Raw genomic sequence first — 17,540 nt, forward strand, 5'->3', positions numbered from 1 at the left:
AATAAATCAACAGTAAACACGGTTTTGGTGAGGTGACTTCAACAGAAGCGAAGAATAAATGAGAATATGACGCTTCTGGGACCTGGAAAATCTGCATTTTCTTGACCCATCTTTAAGCCACACGGGTGAAAGCTGGATAAAAAAGTTGCAGCTTATAGTCTGAACTTTACGGTCTTATGGCACTCACAGTCCGCATCCATATAGTGAGAGTTGTTGGCTTACCCCTCTGTGCAATGCCGTGCTGCCTCTCTTATCCTTGGCATCTGGCACGGCCTCCTTCGCCAACAGGAATCGGACGCAGTCAGTGTGCCCCCCGAGAACGGCGAGCATCAGAGGTGTCCTACAGGGCACCGCGAGTAATGAAAGAGGAGGATGTTTCATATGGCACAAAAAAGCGTGAAGCTGTTTTTTTTTTAATGACACACAGCAGCACTCACTGGCCAAACTTGTCCACGACGTTGGCAAGGTCGCCCTCTTCCCCACATTCAATCATCTTGTGCAGGCAGTCAGAGTGACCGTGGGCAGCTGAAGACACAACCATTATTTTAACAAGAGTACATACAAGAGCACGAACAAGTATAACTACAAATGCATAGTTGCAGATGACCACAATGTATCACACCCTGCATCCTCTTAATTGTTCACAATATATTAAGTACATGTAAGACACTATTTTACGAAAGATTTGTTTTAGCAATGTAATTAGCAACGTGACAAGTGGCCATGATCTTTGTGGAATGATTTAAAAAATATGGAATAAGCACTTATAATGCTTCTAAAATCCTCCATAACAAATATACATTCAGGAAAAACCAATTGATGACTAAAGCACATGAACTGTTCTACTGCCTGCACTGCTTTTCTTCGGTTTCATTTGCGCTAAGTTGAGTTTTTAGGGCGAGTGACGCCGGTTGAAACGTCACAATAATTTTGACGCATCGACTTGGAGAACCCCTCATACAAGCTTATTGGTGGATATTCTTAGTGATTGGTCAATAGCAGTTTAAACCAAAGGGTCTAGAAGAGATGTTGAGAGATAATCAAGTAACACTTGTTTTAAGGTGTTCTCCACCGCCCCCCCATACATTTTCATCGTTTTTGTAACACTATACAGTGGAACCTCGACAAAACAGACCCCAATATAACAGATATCAGATAAAACGGACCATCGGGACTGAACAATGTGTCCAAAAATAGTTTCCATTTGTCAGTTAAACTGGCATTGAGAAAGTCTGTTAGTTCCAGAATTGGCCACTGTTGTTTACTGGCACTCTGGCACAATGCAGCCAATTCCAAAAGACTGCCTCCTGTGCATACGTGGTGGCCATGTTGAATGTGGCGCATTGACGTGGCAGCCATGTCATGATGGTGATATCTATTGCCGAGTGTACGTATAGCACTGGCGGAGAGAGAGCGGCATGGCTTCAGTGGCAACTAAGGAATACAGAACAAGTCTCTGAAGTCTCGAACATGATATTTTTGGTACAGTAAGATTTTTTTGTCGAGCCGTTCGTTCGCCTTTGAGAATGAATTTGGAACTCAGAAGCACACTAATTCCTTGTGGCTAATGAAAGCGACTCGCCTATGATGAGTACTGTACGTCAACAATGTGACCAGGACCAAACACACTGGTGTGGTAAGTTTGGATAAAATGTGAAACTTTTAAACATTTTCAAGCTTTTAAAACAAATATTTATTTCCAATAACTTTGTACTGTACTTGGCATTTCAGGCCACAAAAGAAACACTACAAAACAATTTTGGAAAAAATAAATAAATAAATAAAAGTTTCACTGTAATGGATAATCGGCTTTACCGTTTGGAGTGCGACTGTTTGAGGTTGTGGACAGGTGTCTTTTATACTGATAACGAGTTCAAACAGGTGCCATTAATACAGGTAACCAGTGGAGGACAGAGGAGCCTCTTTAAGAAGTTACAGGTCTGTGATAGCCTGTGAAATCTGGCATGTTTGTAGGTGACCAAATACTTATTTTCCACCATAATTTGCTAATAAATTCTTTAAAAATCAGACTGTGATTTTTCGGATTTTTCCCCCTCATTTTGTCTCTTATGGGTGAGGTATACCTATGATGAAAATTACAGGCCTCTCTCATCTTGTTAAGTGGGAGAACTTGTACAATTGGTGGCTGACTAAATACTTTTTTGCCCCAGTATAACTTAATCTATAGTACAACCAACACAACACTGGATACAACCAACAAATAAACAACTCATTCCTGTAGGCCAGGCCTAAATGTTATGATTAATTGATACGAGGAACAAAACTTGATTTTACTATTGTAAAAAGAAAAACCTTCAATCACAGTAGAATATTGACTTATTTAACTTCATGCCTTGTAAAAATGTAATACTGTATGATGCTCGTCAGTAGCACTAGCACTGCTGTCAGTGTCAGCCGAGTATAGAGACAAACTGGAGAGTAACATGAGTGCTACTTTTCATCACCAAGATTATAGTATAAAAGCAGCTGAAATGGTAACCTATATTAAATGTTGATTAATGTTCTTATCAGTTACAATAAAAGTGTTAAATTGATTCACTTATTTGATAATGCTCAAGAAGGACCTTAAGGACTTTATATAGAATTTTCTCAAACAAAGTTTTTAGTTGAAGATAAATAATATTCTAAATCTTTGGTGGTAAGTATTAGTAGGCCAACTTAAGCTGTCAGAACTGTAACAGATTCTTACATACATAAGGGGGGCGGGGGTGCATGACTATGCTTGCCTTGGACCCCCAAATTACTATCTACCGGCCTGCTTTGAGTCTGTGCCGCCGCTGGACATGAAAACCTAGCAGGCAACAAAACGTTATGTACCCTAGCAAGCTAGTGGTACCACGAATGGTTAGACGTAAATATGCCGCCGTTCTGTTGAACCATGCTCTAAAGTTACGGTGTGTGTGAAGTAATTCAATTAAAAATAGAGTACCGTATTTTCCGGACTATAAGCTGCTACTTTTTTCCCGCGCTCTCAACCCTGCGGGCTATGTAACTATGCGGCTAAAATATAGATTTTCGCTAACGGCTATCAGGGGTGCAAAAAAAAAAACAGGCCCGACTTGTTTAAACCTACAACAAAAACATGTTCGAACGTAATGCTTAAAACATGACCGCTTCCCATAATGCACTAGGGTTTGGGCATGCGCAGATTCCTCCTGCGTATAGAAGACTACGACGCTACTTTTTGACGCGCTTGAAGGAAAACGCAGCACGACATGCACAAACACAAAATATTTTTATTTTTCACACTGTCATCATGGAAAGTACAAGAAGAAAAGCGTATGATGCAGCTTTTAAGTTGAAAGCCATCAAACTGTCCATACTGGAGGAAAATCGAGCTCCTGCACGTAACTGCCCACGAAAGAACGTACTTCACGTGTGTTTTGAGCTGTACCGCTTCCGGACAAAAGCTTCCACCAATGGTGATTTTTAAGCGGGCGACTATGCCAAAAGAAAAACTCCCAAAAGGCATAGTCATTAAAGTTAACAAAAAGGGTGGATGATAGAAAGCTTAATGACTGAATGGCTGACAGAGTGTTACAGTAGGCGTCCGGGAGGAGTTTTTCACCGGAAAAAAGCATTGCTTGTTTTGGACAGTATGAGGGCCCATATAACATTCCCTCTCCCCAGCCACTTCATCCAGCTCTTCCGGGGGGATCCCGAGGCGTTCCCAGGCCAGCCGAAGGATGTAGTCTCTCCAGCGTGTCCTGGGTCGTCCCCGGGGTCTCCTCCCGGTGGGACATGCCCTGAACACCTCACCAGGGAGGCGTTCGGGAGGCATCCGAATCAGATGCCCCAGCCACCTCATCTGGCTCCTCTCGATGTGGAGGAGCAGCGGCTCTATTCTGAAATCCACCCTGATGACCGAGCTTCTCACCCTATCTCTAAGGGAGAGCCTGGACACCCTGCGGAGGAAACTCATTTCGGCCACTTGTATCCGGGATCTTGTTCTTTCGGGCACGACCCACAGCTCGTGACCATAAGTGAGGATAGGAACGTAGATCGACCGGGACCACCACGGTAGCGATACGCACAACGGGGCACGAGAAGTCGACTTTTACTGTTGTGCTTGATTGCCATGGTAATAGACATAAACTGCCACATATGGTGATTTTTAAGAGGAAGACGCTGCCTAAAGAAAAGTTTCCAGCCGAAGTCATCGTTAAGGCCAATCAAAAGGGCTGGATGGACGAGGAGAAAATGAGAGAGTGGCTGAGTGAGGTGTACGTAAAGAGACCGGATGTTTTTTTTTCCATGCGTCACCGTCCCTGTTGATCTGTGACTCCATGCGCGTCCATCTCACAGCCGCTGTGAAAAACCAAGTGCAACTAAGACTGGGAGGCAACGCCAAGCGAGTTACGCCACCATATGTGAATGGATTGTGGATGCTTGGGCAAATGTTTCTGCTTTGACTGTTGTCCGAGCTTTCGCGAAAGCCGGCATCATTGCTAAACAGCCCCCCGGCAACGAGTCTGACTCTGACAATGACGAGAGGGAACCCGGCATGTTTGTTGGAGAACTTGCCCAGCTGTTCATTTCGGATACAGAAGATGAGGACTTTGATGGATTTGTGGATGAGGATTGATCAAAAAAATAACGTGAGTACATTGTTAAATACTTCAATAAAGTACAACCGAACTAAGTTTTGCTCCCGCTGCCTTTTTAAAAACATTGTTTTAGCGTGCATGCATGCTACCGTATGTTTTAAGCTTGCATGTTTTACCATGCCTGCGCCCAATAATACCTTATGTATGCCATATGTATGTGTTAAATACAGAAATAGACCCCGTAACTGCGACTGCGCCTTTTAATACAGTGCGCCCTATGGTTGTGGAAATACGGTAGATTTTTGGTGCCGATTGATGATAGTTTTCTTAAATTAAGTGACGTTAAGCTTTATTTAGCTTTAGTTATTGTTTATGAGCTTACATTAAGCGTTTTAGACCGTCCCTGCAGTGGCCGCTGTGTTTACAATTTTAATAAATGACATCCTAAAAAATTCGCAATTTTTTAGCATATTAAAGTAGCCATTAAACGTAATTTTGGGCCACTGTAGGTTTTGTGTTCATGTCAGAGTGCAACGCCATGAGGTAGATTCGGCCGCAATTGCGGTTTCAGTAACCTGTAGTATTTTTGCGGGAGCAGGTGATTGGCCCACTGCCCAACCCCAGCACCTGGTATTCCTAGGCGGTCTCTCATCCAAGTACTAAGCAGGACCGACACTGCTTAGCTTCCGAGATCGGATGAGAGCGGGCAGCATGTGGGAATCGGGTCGGCCTGTTTTTTACCGCGACAAGGACAGTATAATGCAACTATAGTGGTACATAGTGTGCTTTTTGCACGGCCAATCTGAAGCTTTGTAAGGGGCAAAACTTGAGCCAAGTAGGTGAAAAATGTGGCGAATGCGGCCAGAGAGGAATAAGAGTAAAATTGCTCATCATCACGTAACCAAACAGAGAAGGGTTTTGTGAAGGAAGTATTTGTTTCTCACAAGGTTTCTTCATTTTAGTTAGTTAGAGCTCTCAACGCCATGAGGTAGATTTGGCCGCAATTGCGGTTTCAGTAACCTGTAGTATTTTTGCGGGAGCAGGTGATTGGCCCACTGCCCAATCCCAGCACCCGGTATTCCTAGGCGGTCTCCCATCCAAGTACTAAGCAGGACCGACACTGCTTAGCTTCCGAGATCGGACGAGAGCGGGCAGCATGTGGGAATCGGGTCGGCCAAGGTTTCTTCATTTAGTTTGAACAAATTTAACATTTTCAAAACTTTTTGCTTAGTTTGAACAAATTTAACATTTTCAAAACTTATTGCTAGTCAGCTGGTCTAAGATCATACATGCACAGCCGTGGACCTAATGTATTAATGTGTCACAAAATGCTAGCTGTTTAAGTGAAGATGAACAAAGGCTGTTAATGCTTATTTAAAAAAAAATTGTTTTATATAATGCCTTATCTTTTATCCAAAATGTGCATTTAAGAAATAAAAACTGTTGCTTATATAAAAAAGGAAACCAATTAGTTGTACGTTATAAAGTGAAAGGTCTTATTTTCCCTTTGGTATTCAAAATTGCTCTTTAACCAAGCAAAGATATAGTTTATTTTAAATAAGCGTTTTAAAGTATTTTCGGTAGGACACTTGAGTAATAAAATATTCGTTAACTGCAGCCCTACATGCAATTCCCCCATTATATTGTCATATTTTTATTGTTTCATAAAATCCTTGCTTCGGGCCCCTGTACGATTAAGCTGCAAAAAATTGCTCCTCAAGATTACAAAGTTTCTCCTCAAATGATGAATGATTAGCAAAACTGCTCCTCAAAGCAAAAAACTATTTTCAAGCTTTGTACAGTAGAGACACAAGCCAAGAAAGTAGGGGGGAAAAATTGAGTGTGATGTTTATAAATGGGGACGTTGATGACGTATCGTAAATGACAAATGCATCCAATAAGCTAACGTACAAACAACCTTCATTTGTCAATGATGGTGATGCTGTCCATTTAGCAGGACCGCTAAGATAAAATCTTTTGCTTGAAAGACTCTTCTGGCTGTCCTTTCTGGCTTTATGCAGGCTTTAAATGTCCAGAAGTATTTTGCTGGCATTCTGTGAGATTGATATGCAACATAACCTCTGCTTCAAGTTAACACCAATGCACCATGAACTCTCATACCTGCAACATGAATTGGGGTCCAAATGAGGCGGCTGTCATTAAGGAGACACGAGGCTCCCTGGGCCAAGAGCACCTCCACACAGCGCGCATAGCCTTTCTGGGCAGCCAGGTAGAGCACAGAACGGCCAGCAGCATCTTGCATATCCACATAGGCAGCCGTCTCAGTCAGCACACGCAGTGCCTGCCAGTGACCCCTGTCAGCCTGCAGGTAAGGATGATGGCAAGGAAAGGGACAGCCACTTTCCTTTTATTCTCGCTCAAGAGGGCATGGGCCAAAGTGGAGGGAATGTTGAAGAAAAACTCACAGCGAGATGCAGGGGACTGACTGGAATACTGCTCTCAATGTCTCCAAGTGCATTAAATGACATCTCCAGGAGCTGAAACACATCATCCGTGTAATAGTAAGCAACATTTAAAAACTCCACTGATCATACACAGCAAACATAGAGTAGAACCTGAAACCTCAAATACAATAGTGCAGAGTTGCTAGTTGACCTTCAAATCATTTGGCTTTTTAGGGGAGAAAATTGCCATGCACAAATAAGCAAACCATTTTGAAAATGAAAAAAAAAAAAAAAAAAAAACTCTCTTAACTTTCATAACAAGCAACACCGTGTGGTAACACTGAAATCTTACTGCTCTCAATGTGCAGGGTTTTCCCTGTACATAAAATTTCAAGGCAGCGGCTGTGCAACCTAATTGCTCCTCCTGCTCTAAAAGCTGTGACATCATGAAAATTAATATGCACAGAAAGTCAAAATGGTGTTGGCCATAAACCCAGGCTAAAAATCATGAAATATTTTGTATTTAAGTAAATCTGGCGTGGCACCAGTTAGAAGGGTCAGAATAAAGTAAGTAAAGTAGTATGATATTCTAAGATTATTGTTAGTCAGAAAATTCCGATTCGAAGATCGCTTTTTCAGGCCCACTCGAATTCCAATTCGAGTGACCACTGATTTATGCACAGTCCTAATATCATTGTATCGCACAGATCTACTACTTGCATTGTAGCGCTTGCTGCTGAACTTGTGAGACAGCCATTTCCAAACTACAAACTTGCTACCTTAAAGCATCATGAGATTAGATGCTAACCAGAAGTCAACAACAGAAAACAGAATGCATAAAACACTTTACTCACAGAGCTCTGAAACACTGATTAAAAATAATATACTGTACATAATGTCTGACGCAAAAGTGCCTACGCCACAAAAGCTGTGAATCCTTTATTCGCTTATTCAAGTGCTTAATCAGTGCTTATTTTGATGGTTTGAATGTCCATCCATCCATTTTCTACAGCTTATCCGAGGTCGGGTCGCGGGGGCAGTAGCTTTAGCAGGGACGCCCAGACTTCCCTCTCCCCAGCCACTTCATCCAGCTCTTCGGGGGGGATCCCGAGGCGTTCCCAGGCCAGCCGAAAGACGTAGTCTCTCCAGCGTGTCCCCGGAGTCTCCTCCCGGTGGGACGTGCCCGGAACACCTCACCAGGGAGGTGTCTGGGAGGCATCGAATCAGATGCCCCAGCCACCTCATCTGGATCCTCTCGATGTGGAGGAGCAGCGACCCTACTCTGAGATCATCCACCCCCTGGGCCTTGCCACCCAGGAGCTTTTTAATTACCTCGGTGACCTCAACCCCAGAGACAGGAGAGCCCGCCTCAGAGAACCCAGACTCTGCTCCCTCATGGGAAGGCGTGTCGGTGGAATTGAGGAGGTCTTCGAAGTATTCTCCCCACCGACTTACAACGTCCCGAGTCGAGGTCAGCAGCGGCCCATCCCCACTATACACAGTGTTGGTGGTGCACTGCTTTCCTCTCCTGAGACGCCGGATGGTGAACCAAAATTTCCCCGAAGTCGTCCGGAAGTCTTTTTCCATGGCCTCACCGAACTCCTCCCACACCCGAGTTTTTGCTTCAGCGACCACCAAAGCTGCATTCTGCTTGGCCAGCCGATACGCATCAGCTGCCTCAGGAGTCCCACAGGCCAAAAAGGCCCGATAGGACTCCTTCTTCAGCTTGACGGCATCCCTCACCGTTGGTGTCCACCAACGGGTTCGGGGATTGCCGCCACGACAGGCACCGACCACCTTACGGCCACAGCTCCGGTCGGCCGCCTCAGCAATGGAGGCGCGGAACATGGTCCACTCAGACTCGATGTCCCCCGCCTCCCCCGGAACATGAGCAAAGTTCTGTCGGAGGTGGGAGTTGAAACTCCTTCTGACAGGGGATTCTGCCAGACGTTCCCAGCAGACCCTCACAATACGTTTGGGCCTGCCACGTCGGGCCGGTATCGGAGCCAACTCACCACCAGGTGGTGATCAGTTGACAGCGCCGCCCCTCTCTTCACCAGAGTGTCCAAGACATGCGGCTGCAAGTCCGATGACACGACCACAAAGTCGATCATCGAACTGCGACCTAGGGTGTCCTGGTGCCAAGTGCACGTGTGGAGACCCTTATGCATGAACACGGTGTTCGTTATGGACAATCCGTGATGAGCACAGAAGTCCAATAACAGAACACTACTTGGGTTCTGATCGGGGGGCCCTTCCAGGTCTCACTGTCATTGCCCACGTGAGCATTGAAGTCCCCCAGCAGAACGGCACTGGGAGCGCTCTCCAGCACCCCCTCCAAGGACTCCAAAAAGGGTGGGTACTCTGAACTGCTGTTTGGTGCAAAGGCACAAACAACAGTCAGGACCCGTCCCCCCACCCGAAGCCGGAGGGAGGCTACCTTCTCGTCCACCGGGGTGAACCCCAACGTACAGGTACCAAGCCAGGGGGCAATAAGTATACCCAAACCTGCTCGACGCCTCTCACCGTGGGCAACTCCAGCGTGGAAGAGAGTCCAACCCCTCTCGAGAGGACTGGTACCAGAGCCCAAGCTGTGTGTGCAGGCGAGTCCGACTATATCTAGTTGGAACGTCTCAACCTCACACACCAGCTCGGGCTCCTTCCCTGCCACAGAGGTGACATTCCACGTTCCTAGAGCCAGCTTCTGTATCCAGGGATCGGATCGCCAAGGTCCCTGCCTTCGGCCACCGCCCAGCTCACACTGCATCCGACCCCAATGGCCCCTCCTACAGGTGGTGAGCCCATGGGAAGGGGGGTTTGAATGCAAATTCTGTTATTCAATTACATGATTGTTAATTGAACATCTTTACATAATATTGAACAGGGTTACAGAACAATAAAATAAAAATACTTATCGCGGAAAACAAAAGGTGGTGTTAAATGCTCTATATCAACGAAAAATGGTGTACTGACGTCTCAGAGCTCCTCACACACTGCAGCCCGGACTTGGAGTCACTGTTTTTTAACTGCAAGCCATTATACTCGCCACGCGAGGTTGCCGCTTTCATCCTCGCCGGTGTCAACATTCCTCCCCAGGCTAACTTGAACACCACATTGCTAACGCTCGCTGAACAAGTAAGCGAACTTGGAAAAAAGCACCCAGATTCACCCCTCATTATTCTTGGGGACTTTAACAAGGCTAAACTCAACCAGAAACTCCCTATATACAAGCAGCACATTGACATCCCTACCAGGGAAAACAACATTCTAGACCACTGCTATACTACGCTAAATGATGCATACTGTGCTATCCCCCGTGTAGCTGTGGGCTCGTCTGATCACTGCTTAATTGACTTAATACCAACATACATGTACAAACCTAAATGTGTGAAGCCTTTGGTGAAAACAGTGAAAAAGTGGAAACTTCAGCAACTCCGCCAGGCTAAAGAGGACTATCTATCGAAGTGTGGACAGAGCCCTGTACAATCGCGCTAGAGATCAGCTGACAAAAGAAATTAACATTGCAAAGACAAATTATGCAGAAACGATGGAAAAACAGTTGACTGCCACTAACTAAGTCAGTCTGGCGAGGATTAAAAACGCTAACCAACTACAAGCGACCATCTCCCCAAAGCGGAGAACTATATAGGACTAGCTGACAACTTGACACCTTCTACTGCAGATTTGAAAACGACATTTTCACATCCCACACCCACCCAGTCGCACCACCGATCACCATCGCACATATGACTTCTGCCTGCCAAAGGAGCTGGTGAGGCAGTTCAACACAGCAGTCATCAAATACGTCCCGTGTTCATCCATCACAGTCTGGTTTGGTGTTGCCACAAAAAAGGACAAACTCAGACTTAAACGGACAATCAGGACTGCCGAAAAAATCGTCGGTACCCCCCAACCCACCCTTGAGGAATTGCACATTGCCAGAACTCAGACAAGAGCATGCAAAATCCTATTGGAACCTCCACATCCTGGTCACCACCTCTTCCAGCTCCTTCCCTTAGGTAGGCGCTACCGATCAATGCAAATTAAAATAAGCAGACATTCCAATAGCTTTTTCCCTCTTGCCATGAAATTGCTAGAGGCCAAGTGACTCTCCGTAGTGTGTTATATTTTTCTATCTCAAAAGTATTTTTTGTCAAAATGGCTGTCTATTGTTGTACTAGAGCGGCTCCAACTACCAGAGACAAATTCCTTGTGTGTTTTTGACATAGTTGGCAAATAAAGAGGATTCTGATTCTTTGCACTTTGATGCTTGCTGGTCTAAGCTCTTGTGAGATACAGTTCAAACTCCAGAGTTGTGGGACACTTTTCCGGCCAAAATGTTGGTCCATTTCGAGGCTCTAAATACAACTAATCTTTGGATACAGACCAAAAAAATGCACGTACCAGCTCCAGGTTCTGTGTGTTGCCATGATAAGCTGCATAGTGAACAGCGCTGTAACCCTTAGCGTTGACCATCGAGGGATCGGCGCCATTGTCCAGAAGATGCTCCAAGCAGCTGTTAACAGGAAGGAAAGACAGAAGGACGTTGCATTGCTTTGACCAAAAAAAAGGCAGATGTAGTGAGACAGAACTAAGCAGGAAAAACTCACAAGTATGATTCCTTCACCTCTTCTTCATCATGCTGATGATTCCCATAAAAATGACCATCACCTCTGAAAAGAACAATTTAAAGAATATATGTGTATGTATATATGTATATATATATATAATTTTTTTTCTTGGCAATTTCAAGAAAAATGCATCTACCGTATTTTCTCTGCCGTAAGGCACACTTAAAAGTCTTAAATTTTCTCCAAAATGGACGGGGGGGGCCTTGTAATGCGGCGCGACTTATATGTGGACCGAGTTCCAAAATCTGTAAATGTTGTTGTGTGACTTCGATGAGCGCTCCGCTTGTCTGACTGGGAGCATTTCCTGCTGACACGCTGCTTATATGGAGGAAAAGCGGACGTGACTGAGTACAGCATGTGGACGTAAAGGGGGAAGGGTGGGCGTGAAGGAGAACGCTAAAGGCATGCCCCCAGTCGGTATATAGCACCGGTATGTGCATTGTGCAAAACAGCATCGGTTTGGCTAAGGACCCCAGAAAATGGCACCTACGAAGAGACACTCTTACGAAGCACAATTTAAGCTGGAAGCTGCCAGTTACGCGGAGGAACATGGGAAGCGAGCAGCCGCGAGAGAATTCAAGATCAACGAATGGTTCGCAAGTGGAGGCAGCAGGAAAACGAGCTTCGCCAAGTCAAGAAGATGAAGATGAGTTTCCGGAAACAAGGCAAGGTGGCCCGAACAATGGATTAATGAGCAAAGAACAGCGGGGAGAAGCGTCTCTACAGTCACCATTTGACTGAGGACAAAAACTCTTGCAGAAGAAATGAAAATCATCATGCAATTAATGACAATGACCCAAAACACACTGCCAACACAACAAAGGACTTCATCAGGGAAAAAAGTAGAAGGTCTTAAGGCCTCTTTATACTCCCGTGCTCGAGCGGGCGACAGTGCACGAATTGCATCTTAACCCAATTGAGCATGCATTTTACCTCCTGAAGAGGAGACTGAAGGGAGAAACCCCCAGAAATAAACAAGAACTGAAAGAGGCTGCAGTGAAGCCCTGGAAAAGCATCTCAATGAAAAGAGGATTCAACAGTCTGGTGAAGTCAATGGGTCACAGACTTGATGCAGTTCTTGCAAGTAAGGGTTATGCCAACAAATATTAAATGTTATTCACTTTAATTTAATCATACTTAAATTTAAATTTAAATGATTAAATGTTCCAATACTTTCGCTCACTTGAAAAGTGGGTGGCTTCAAACAAAAGGTGCGATGTCCTGAGTTGCTTAACACATCTAAATAACATGAAATAAAAGCTAAAATTCTGAATTCTGTCTCATATTCATCTTTTAATCTGAAACCCAAATGTCTTCAGTGTAAAACAAAAAAAAACAAATTAATTGACCTTGCTGTTCCAATACTATATATATACACATACATGCATACATACACACACACACATCCTCTGCATCTTTTTGCACAATTGTCAAAAACAAAAAAAGAACCAAACAGAAACAAACGTAAAAAAAAAAAAAGTACCGGCATTACCAAATAACTAGCAACCCTTTATTGCTCAGTGACTGTTTTTTTTGGTCAATATCTTTATGTCTCAAAAGTGTTCTCCGTCAATTGACTGTCTGTTGTCGTACTAGAGCGGCTCAAACTACCGGAGACAAATTCCTTGTGTTTTTTGGACATACTTGGCAAATAAAGATGATTCTGATATATATACATACAGTGTATCATCTGGCTCCTCTTGATGTGGAGGAGCAGCGGCTCTACTCTGAGATCCTCCCGGATGACCGAGCTTCTCACCCTAAGGGAGAGCCCGGACACCCTGCGGAGGAAACTCATTTCGGCCGCTTGTATCCGGGATCTTGTTCCTTCGGTCACGACCCACAGCTCGTGACCATAGGTGAGGGTAGGAACGTAGATCGACCGGTAAATCGAGAGCTTCCCCTTTCGGCATAGCTCCTTCTTTACCACAACGGACCGATATAAAGTCCGCATAACTGCAGACGCTGCACCGATCCGCCTGTCGATCTCCCGTTCCATTCTTTCCTCACTCGTGAACAGGACCTCAAGATACTTGAACTCCTCCACTTGGGGCAGGAACTCATCCCCCACCTGGAGAGGGCAGGCCATCCTTTTCCGACTGAGGACCATCGTCTCAGATTTGGAGGTGCTGATTCTCATCCCAGCCGCTTCACACTCGGCTGCGAACCACTCCAGTGAGAGTTGGAGATCACGGCTTGATGAAGCCAACAGATCCACATCATCTGCATAAAGCAGAGATGCAATACTGAGGCCACCAAACCAGACACCCTCTACGCTTCGGCTGTGCCTAGAAATTCTGCCCATAAAAGTTATGAACAGAATCGGTGACAAAGGGCAGCCTTGGCGGAGTCCAACCCTCACCGGAAACGAGTCAGACTTACTGCCGGATATGCGGACCAAACCCTGACTCCGGTCGTACAGGGACCGAACAGCCCGTCTCGGGTTTGGTACCCCATACTCCTGAAGCATCCCTCACAGAACTCCCCGGTCGAGCGCCTTCTCCAAGTCCACAAAACACATGTAGACTGGTTGGGCGAACTCCCATGCACCCTCGAGGACCCTGCCGAGGGTGTAGAGCTGGTCCACTGTTCGACAGCCAGGACGAAAACCACACTGCTCCTCCTGGATCTGAGATTTGACTTCCCAACGGACCCTCCTCTCCAGCACCCCTATCTAGACCTTACCAGGGAGGCTGAGGAGTGTGATCCCTCTGTAGTTGGAACACACCCTCCGGTCCCCCTTCTTAATAAGGGGGACCACCACCTCAGTCTGCCAATCCAGAGGCACTGTCCCCGATGTCCACGCGATCAGAGGTGTATCAACCAGGACAGCCCCACAACATCCAGAGCCTTTAGAAACTCCGGGCGAATCTCATCCACCCCCGGGGCCTAGCCACCGAGGAGCTATTTAACCACCTCGGTGACCTCAAACCCAGAGATAGGAGAGCCCGCATCAGAGAAGGCAGAATCTGCTTCCTCATGGGAAGGCGTGTCGGTGGAATTGAGGAGGTCTTCTAAGTATTCTCCCCACCGGCTCACAACGTCCCGAGTCGAGGTCAGCAGCGTCCCATCCCCACTATACACAGTGTTGGTGGTGCACTGTGGACCAGAATTTCCTCTAAGCCGTCCGGAAGTCTTTCGCCATGGCCTCACCGAACTCCTCCCACACCCGAGTTTTTGCTTCAGCGACCACCAAAGCTGCATTCTGCTTGGCCAGCCGATACACACCAGCTGCCTCAGGAGTCCCACAGGCCAAAAAGGCCCGATAGGACTCCTTCTTCAGCTTGACGCCATCCCTCACCGTTGGTGTCCACCAACGGGTTCGGGGATTGCCGCCACGACAGGCACCGACCACCTTACGGCCACAGCGCCGGTCGGCCGCCTCAGCAATGGAGGCGCGGAACATGGTCCACTCGGACTCGATGTCCCCCGCCTTTCCCGGAACGTGAGCAAAGTTCTGTCGGAGGTGGGAGTTGAAACTCCTTCTGACAGGGGAGTCTGCCAGACGTTCCCAGCAGAACCTCACAATACGTTTGGGCCTGCCACGTCGGACCGGCATCTTCCCCCAGCATCGGAGCCAACTCACCACCACGTGGTGATCAGTTGACAGCTCCGCCCCTCTCTTCACCCGAGTCTCCAAGGAATGCGGCCGCAAGTCCGATGACACGACCACAAAGTCGATCATCGAACTGCGACCTAGGGTGTCCTGGTGCCTAGTGCACTTGTGGACACCCTTATGCTTGAACAAGGTGTTCGTTATGGACAATCCGTGATGAGCACAGAAGTCCAATAACCGAAAACCACTCGGCCCCACCTTCAGGCCTGGCTCCAGAGAGGAGCCCCGGTGACTCGCGTCCGGGCACGGGAAAACTGAGTCATTGTTTGTCGTCATCATAAGGGGTCTTTGAGCTGTGCTTTATCTGGTCCCTCACTTAGGACCGGTTTGTCATGGTTGACCATGCCAGGGGCATAAAGCCCCAGACAACTTAGCTCCTCGGATCATTGGGACACACAAACCCCTCCACCACGATAAGGTGACGGCTCAAGTAGGGGTGAACAGCATCAAAGTTAAATATACGAGTGTCACAGCAAAGGGTCTGAATACTTATGGCTGTGTGATATTTCAGTTTTTCTTTTTCAATAAATCAGAAAAAAAATTCAAAAATTAAGCTTGTTTTTTTCTGTCAATATGGGGTGCTGTGTGTACATTAATGAGGAAAAAATGAATTTAAATGATTTTAACAAATGGCTGCAATATAACAAAGAGTGAAAAATGTAAGGGGATCTGAAAACTTTCCATACCCACTGTGTGTGTATATATATATATGTGTACATATATCAATCTCTCTCTCTCTCTCTCTCTCTCTCTATATATATATATATGTGTGTGTGTGTAGCGGCTGAAATAAGTATTTAACACGTCACCATTTTTCTGACACACACACACACTTAAATACACACAAAAACTGCCCCCCGTATATTATTTTGCGGTTTTGGTGTTCAAAAGCTTTTGCATTCAAACGACAAACTTCATAGATATTAACCATAACCATGTTGAAAACACATTATGCATAAATCAGTAGGGGAAAAAAAAAAAAAAAAAAAAAAAAAGATTCTGATGGAAGGTATATTTAAATGTTTTTAAATTGATACTATTGGTCTATCCCCACTTCGTCTGTTATTCTTAAACTCTGTCCCCACTTCGTCTGTTATTCTTAGGCAATATTAACCAATTTAATGTGGTTGAAATAGCTTGAGCACAAATCTATTAATGATCTTGAACACTCAAAATAGTCTGGGAAGTGTTGTAAAATTCTGCCTCTTTTCTCCTTCGGTGAAATCCGTGCAGATTATTTGTTGCCTATATTGAAAGGCTGGATGTTTTTTAGACTAAAATAGTAAGGTTAGTTACATTTGAGTAGGCTTGTTTTGTTAAAACCGATCTCAATAGTGCTTTGTTGCAAAAGGAAGCTTGTGAGCCATGGAGGTAAGTCTGTGTGCAGATTAATATCCCCATAATACACGGGGGTTTGTCGGCTCCCTGTTTTATTTATTGCATCACTCATGGGTTTGAAAATGAGTCTGGGAAGATGACGTAACACATGCGTTTGCTTTTGCGAAGTAATGTAGTTTTTTTGCAGCGTCTGGGGCTTGGCATGAGTCTAGGCTTTGACGTGCACAGCTGGCACTGGCGACGTTTCCTGACAGATGAGCAATTTCTTTGAATCTCAAATTAGCGATTCAACATGATTTTAGGATGGTGTTGTGTTGATGTTAGTGTGTAATGGAGACATGCAAACACCAAAGGCATGAAAAAGGTGACCTCTCCCATGATTCTCCCGCAGAGAATGTTTTTGATTTTAACATAAATTAAGCAGTCTGGAAGACTCAGAAGACTACAATAAGGCAAAATTAAAAAAATATTTCTTCACGCAGAAAAACATTTATTTACATCGCTCAAGGACATATTGATGTACAAATTTAGGATTAAAATTAAATTTGCCTCATTTCTTTGCTTTTTTGTTTTGGCCTCCAACTTGAGCCAGGCCCATCTCCACCTGCACCTGACGCCAGGTTCAAGTTGTGGCACATGAATAGCATCCTCCTCTTTAAGCACTCTCATTTTGGAAAATAATTGACTACAATCATTGTCAGTTTCACTTCATTTCTCACTATTACCAACTTCAAAGGCTAATCCCAAATGCATCCTCCAAGAAAATATTAAGTACAATATTTTTCTTTTTATTGGCCATTGCTAAATTTGAAGTTAGTTCATTCTGTGTTGTGACATAATCCCTAACATCACGCCGTCGCTTAATACATTTAACTTTAACAGCCGTAAACTAATTAGACAAATGTACTAACGGATCAACTCTTGTCGCCGATGTTACGTGTGCTTCGCTGTTCCACTGGGACCACAACCAGGGCCACGACCC

At 45.2% G+C, this 17,540-nt stretch overlaps 1 protein-coding gene across 1 annotated transcript in view; it reads right to left on the minus strand.

The window, feature by feature from the left end:
* ankrd52a (ankyrin repeat domain 52a) overlaps positions 1-17,540 on the minus strand; it is a 64,731-nt gene that overhangs the window by 23,934 nt on the left and 23,257 nt on the right. The window contains exons 15-20 of the mRNA XM_061790189.1: positions 11,584-11,646; positions 11,378-11,489; positions 6,995-7,066; positions 6,690-6,891; positions 438-525; positions 223-340 (exon numbers count right to left, since the gene is read on the minus strand). Coding sequence (XP_061646173.1) covers positions 223-340; positions 438-525; positions 6,690-6,891; positions 6,995-7,066; positions 11,378-11,489; positions 11,584-11,646 — 655 coding nt within the window. The remainder of the gene's footprint in view (positions 1-222; positions 341-437; positions 526-6,689; positions 6,892-6,994; positions 7,067-11,377; positions 11,490-11,583; positions 11,647-17,540) is intronic.

Source organism: Phyllopteryx taeniolatus, chromosome 1, assembly GCF_024500385.1.
Source record: "Phyllopteryx taeniolatus isolate TA_2022b chromosome 1, UOR_Ptae_1.2, whole genome shotgun sequence".
In the NCBI taxonomy this organism is placed as follows: domain Eukaryota; kingdom Metazoa; phylum Chordata; class Actinopteri; order Syngnathiformes; family Syngnathidae; genus Phyllopteryx; species Phyllopteryx taeniolatus.